This window comes from Littorina saxatilis, linkage group LG5 (genome assembly GCF_037325665.1).
Source record: "Littorina saxatilis isolate snail1 linkage group LG5, US_GU_Lsax_2.0, whole genome shotgun sequence".
Taxonomy (NCBI): domain Eukaryota; kingdom Metazoa; phylum Mollusca; class Gastropoda; order Littorinimorpha; family Littorinidae; genus Littorina; species Littorina saxatilis.
The window spans coordinates 16,999,606-17,005,922 of NC_090249.1; the positions used below are offsets into that span (position 1 = coordinate 16,999,606).

The 6,317-nt window shown below is 43.7% G+C and overlaps 1 protein-coding gene across 1 annotated transcript in view; it reads right to left on the bottom strand.

The window, feature by feature from the left end:
- Positions 1-503: 503 nt before the first annotated feature.
- The window catches only part of LOC138966349 (vesicular inhibitory amino acid transporter-like), a 10,554-nt gene continuing 4,740 nt past the window's right edge, over positions 504-6,317 (bottom strand). The window contains exons 2-4 of the mRNA XM_070338542.1: positions 5,476-6,317; positions 2,949-3,109; positions 504-1,655 (exon numbers count right to left, since the gene is read on the bottom strand). Of these exons, the coding sequence (XP_070194643.1) occupies positions 1,456-1,655; positions 2,949-3,109; positions 5,476-6,317 (1,203 nt within the window). The 3' untranslated portion in view covers positions 504-1,455. The remainder of the gene's footprint in view (positions 1,656-2,948; positions 3,110-5,475) is intronic.

The following is a 6,317-nucleotide window of genomic DNA, read 5'->3' on the forward strand; positions in this document are numbered from 1 at the left end:
TTCTTTTCTGTGTGTTTACAGAGTTATCAAGTGTTGCATTGCTGTCTCGTGGCATGCATAGGTAATTAAAGTCTACAATTGATTATCTCTATGATATCTATATTATGCTTCCTGATTTCAACACACACGCACACGCACACACACACACACACACACACACACACACACACACACACACACACACACACACACACACACACACATGCAAACACACACTCACACACATAGCCAGACACATAGACACATACACAGAAATAATGTAAACACAGATATAGAAAAACTGACAGACATACACACAGACAAACCGACAGAGACACACACACACACACTTATTGTAGTGAATTAGCTTTTGCAAAAACTTGCACAAAGAGTGATGATACAAAAATCGGGGGGGGGGGGGGGCAGGGCAATTGTCCGGGGGGTAATTGTCCTCCCATGGCCCGTGGGGGGGGGGGGCAGTTGTCCGGGGGGGGGCAGTTGTCGGGGGGCATTTGTCCGGGGGGCAATTGTCAAGGGGGCACTTTTTACCCCTCTTCCTTCAAAATCAACAGGGTTTGTTTCTACACAATAGCTGACCAAGGTTCAGGAATGAATCTGATTCATCCTCTTCCTCTCTTTTTTGACTGGGTATCATTTCAATTCAGTTGTTTTGTGCTCCTTGCGTTCCTACGTTCCCACATTCACCCTTTTCTTCACTCTATTTAACAACAGCAAATAGTCAGCAACAACAAAATAAGTCACATTTCACCCACAACAGAGCCACAACAACTCAGCTCATCGCAAATGAGGTCAGTACATTGTTTCTTTTATATCATTGGAATTAACTCGCACACCAAGCCAAACAAGTCAAAGCTCCATCTCACCTCCATTTTTACAAAAATCCGTTTTCAGTCGTTTGGGAATTCGTACAACGCCAAAAAGGATTCACAAATTCAACCGTATGAGTTCAACTCTCTAATTTGCCAAGTCAGTCACGTTATAATGTATGTCAAAAAGCAACAACACAACTCACTCATGATGAGGTCAGGTTACTGACGTGTCAAATCGTGTACATCATAACTTGTGTCACACACACCAACAAGAATACAATCACAGCCCATTCATGAAGAAGTCAGTTTACTGGTGTTTCAAACAGTCAACCTTACACCAAGAAAACGGTCACAACCCACTCGTTATTTGTTTGTTTTTCAATTGTGTTGAATTTCGTTTACTGATGCCTCAAATAGTCAACCTTGTAACCATTGCCACACACCAACAAGAAAACAACCTCATTATTCGTGTAGAGGTCTCAAATAGTCAACTGTTTAACTCGTGCCAGTCACAACCCACTCGTTAGTTGTTGGTTTTTCACTTGGGTTGAAGTCAGTTAACTGATGTCTCAAAGGGTAAACCTGCTAACTCCAGCCAGACACCATCAAGAAAACACAGCTCATTATTCACGTAGAGGTCTTTACTCTATAATCCATGTATAGGTTCCGGCGGAAGTCCTCTGAAGGCCCTGGAGAGCGCATGCGCGGAGTAATACATGCCGACGGTACCGAACAGAAAACCTAGGACGATGATACCAATGTCCAGGGCCCTGGCCGGCCATCGCAGCACGTACCACTTGATCTTCAGGTGAAAGTAGCACGGCCACACAAAGGACAGCATGGTGCCTGGTCACAAGAGAAAACATGTATGATAACATACACCACAGACACACAGACATGGAGACTCAGACATATATCAAGTCAGACACACACACAGACATTTAGACAGACAGGTTGACAGACAGACAGACAGACAGACACGTAGACAGACAGACACATAGACAGACAGACAGACACATAGACAGATACAAACATTTATCCTATATACGTGAGAGAGACACTCGTGAGATAATAATCGTTCAAATCACACGTGTGGATATCATGTCAAGCAAGTCTGTCAGGGACCTGTTTTTCCACTGCTTATGATGCCAAAGTCACCGAGACAAACGTCATTATAGTAAAAAAATTACGCTCGCTAATTACCCTCGATGAATGTTTAGAACTGTAATTGAGAAGAGTAAAACAAAATCACAGATAAAGAAAAACTTTAAAAACCTCCGAAAATCTTTAACAAATACAAGTCGCGTAAGGCGAAAATACAACATTTAGTCAAGCTGTCGAACTCACAGAATGAAACTGAACGTAGTCTGCCGCTAGTGCAAAAGGCAGTGAAAGTTACGAGCCTGTTTGGCGCCGGTAGCGGTTGCGCTGTGCTTCATAGCACGCTTTACTGTACCTCTCTTCGTTTTAACTTTCTGAGCGTGTTTTTAATCCAAACATATCATATCTATATGTTTTTGGAATCAGGAACCGACAAGGAATAAGATGAAATAGTTTTTAAAACGATTTCCGAAATTAAATTTTGATCATAATTTTTATATTTTTAATTTTCAGAGCTTGTTTTTAATCCAAATATAACATATTTATATGTTTTTGGAATCAGAAAATGATGAAGAATAAGATGAACGTAAATTTGGATCGTTTTATAAAAAAATTTCTTTTTTACAATTTTCAGATTTTTAATGACCAAAGTCATTAATTAATTTTTAAGCCACCAAACTGAAATGCAATACCGAAGTCCGGCCTTCGTCGAAGATTGCTTGGCCAAAATTTCAATCAATTTGATTGAAAAATGAGGGTGTGACGGTGCCGCCTCAACTTTTACAAAAAACCGGATATGACGTCATCAAATGTATTTATCGAAAAAAAGAAAAAAATCTCCGGGGATATCATTCCCAGGAACTCCCATGTCACATTTCATAAAGATCGGTCAAGTAGTTTAGTCTGAATCGCTCTACACACACACACAGACAGACACACACACACACACACACACATACACCACGACCCTCGTCTCGATTCCCCCTCTATGTTAAAACATTTAGTCAAAACTTGACAAAATGTAAAAAGACCTCTTACCAGTGAAGCTTCCTATAAGCCCCATGAGCAGAGAAAAGTGAGGAATGATGATGGCTAGCATAGTTGTGAAGATAACCAGCAGCAGTCGTAGAGCAAGCCCCCACACTTTCATCATCCCTCTCTCGTCCATACAACTCGGAAACAATGTTCCCCCCTCACTGCTGGGCTTCGATCTGAAATAGAAACAACTTTTTTTTGTTTGGAATAATGTTTGAAACTTCGGATAAGTGCAAATTTTGTCAGGAGAATTCGTGAATCCGTTCTTATCCGGCGTTTTCACAGAGGACAATTTTGGATAAGTTGAAACTCCTTTGCGTTTTATGCACATTGTTTTTGTGTTTTTGCAAGTGCGCCAGCACTTTCATACTGCACTTTCTACTGTTATTATTACCCCTAAGCTACTAGACCTATTACAACAAGAGCAACAAAAAAGTAAAATAAATACATTTTTTTTAAAAATAAAAGAAGGAAAGACACTTCCCCACAACCTCTACTCAACTCTCCCAGCTATACGTCGGCCAGTCATTGTCCAATCTGACTAGGCTTCAAAAGTCTGGGCAAGATCTCTGCCTGTTTCTCTCTCTCAAAAAAAAAAAAGAAGAAGAAAAGAGAAGCGATCAGTATCTATATGCGAGGACGTCAGTAAAGTAGCTTTATCCGTAAGTCTGTCTCGACGCCTACAAATCCAATGAACACAAGGCAGGCAACAATCATAACAAGTACAAGTACCACAGGTAATTTACGCTTTGTGCGTTAAGGCAGGGGGTGTCCTCAGCTGTAACAAGGCTGAAGAGAACCCCACTTCCAACTCACCCCCTCGCCCCCAAAAAAACCAACCCAGTGTCGTGAGCCTGTGAGAAGTGGAAGCGAGAATCATACGGAACGAGCCTCATTGCACGTGCACAGAATGACTCTATGAGACAAGCAAACTCTGGCCCCAGAAGCTTCTCCACGATCTGCTTTCTTGGCTCTTTAGCCTTCCTTTTTCGTGGTAGTTTGTGGTGACTAAGTTTCGGTTACACGCACCCGTCAATGGTCATTGACGCATTACAGATGGCTTTAAAATAATTCATTTTTTTGAAATAGTAATAAATATACTGCCGTCAATGTTGTAGACATGACAAACAAAACATTACGAACGTATTTTTTTGTACAAGTCTACAAGTCAGTCGAGGTACTCATTGGATTTCTTGACGTGCCAGTCAAGAGCGACATATATGGCTAAGCCCATTGACAAAGGAAATTCTTTTTTTTTCTTTTTCTTTTTTTACCTCAGTTGCATGCAGGCTGCTGCAACCCTTCTTTTTTTTGTTGTTGTTGTTGTTGTTGGGCGGGGAGCATCCTTCTTCATGGGTCTTTTTATTTTTTATTTTTTCTACTTCTTTCCGCTTATCCTTAATACCTAGCCTGGACATGTATTCATATAATGGACACTCTTCACTACAGTTACTCTAACGTTACAGCTATTTCATTCACCTTTGCTATGTCTAGTAGTTTGTGCGTTTGTTTGCGTGTATGTGCGTGTGTGTGTGTGTGAGTGCGTGTGTGTGTGTGTGTGTGTTGTTGTTGTTGTTGTTGTTCCCATATTTCTGTTAAGTAATATCATTTTCAGCGGGACAATACATAACAAGTTAATTAATCCAACGCTCGATGGACAAAGGCGAGAATTTACAAATTACCAATTACAGTACTAGTTTTCAGCACAGCATCACACGGCGGATATATAAATAACTTTACATTAACAGCACTATACTACTATTTATCTATATTCTTATACACAGTTCAATTTTACTAGAGATTTCGAAGTCGAGCTTGGTTCTGAAATAAGACCTTCATGTTAGTTTTTGGATTTCCGTACTTAAACTGGCTTATGCACATTTTCGATATCAATATAAGGTGATTAATTATGAAGGTTTTCTCTCTGGGGATATCACGTGTGAAATACCCAAAAAGAGCCTCTTCGCAGCTTAACTTTATATTTTTGCCTGTACATTTAAATATGTACCCTTGACATTCCTGCCATATGACAAAGGAAATTCTTCTTCGTCTCTGCGTTCGATGTTGACCTCGGAAATGATCCATTAGTTTGAAAGACCTTTGTTGTAGTGATACAGTAGACTCCGCTTAATAAGGTCACCTTGGTGCAGGACAAAAGTGGCTATATCAAGCGGGTGGATTTAATAAAAGCATAAGCATAAAACATAAGGAAAAATCCGTGCAGTCAGAAATTGGCCTCAAAAAGCGTTATAGTGTTTGCTTTTGGTCACGGATAAACCGTACAAGGGAGAACGGTACCCCGAATACTTTCTTTCTTAATTTATTTGGTGTTTAACGTCGTTATCAACCACGAAGGTTATATCGCGACGGGTACCCCGAATAGATAGCAAAACACCTACTGAGCCCACAAAAGAGTGGAGGGGGGTGGGGGGCAATTGTCGTAGAGGGTAGTTATCCAGGGGGCAGTTTTTAAAGGGGCAGTTTTCGCAGGGGGGTGGGGGTGGAGGTGGGAGGTGGGCGCTGATCTCACCTGTCCTTGAATAAGGCGGTCTGCATCAGGTCGACGGCGGCGTAGAAAGGCAGCGGGTAGGACAGCAAGGCCTTGGCCACCAGGATGAGGTTGACCACGATCTTGAAGCTGGGGTGCGGCAGGTTGTTGGTGATGACCTCCTGGGTGGCCAGGCCCCACGTCAGGAAGCCGATGTAGGAAAAGAGAGCTTTGAAGACGGCGGCGGCGACGTGTGTCCAGTGCATCATGCAGGCGAACTTGCTCCTGTCGGTGAGATTGCCCTCCAGGGTGGGCAGGAAGATCTGCGAGGTGTAGCTGAAGACGATGATGCCCAGGGCGATGGGCAGGGTCCAGACGTCGATACGCAGCTTGACATCCCCCCAGTGCCAGTGGGGCGCGCGGATGAAGCAATAGATGAGGATGATGAGGTTGATGAGCATGTGCGCCACGGTGCACCAGAAGGACAACCAGGACACCCGGCGCAGGGAGGTGAGGAAGGCGCAGGCCAGCAGCGGTACCGTGCTCACCATGATCCACGAGCTCAGGCTCAGCGGCGAGTCCGGGAAGCTGCCCTCGACCAGGTCTCCGCACAGCAGCACGTAGAGGATGCATGTCATCAGCAGCTCGATGATCTGGGCCATGTTGACCAGCCGGGCCCCGTACCTCCTCCCCCACACGTGCTCGGCGATCTCCACGTAGCTGGTGCGGACCCTGACCAGGCGGCCCATGGGGTTGGTCTCGTACAGACAGTCGACGAGGATCTTGCCCGTGTGGCAGCAGATGTAGGCGATCAGCACCATGGCCACGATGGACCAGTAGCCGCCCTGGTGCACCGCGTAGGGGAAGCTGACGATGAACATGCC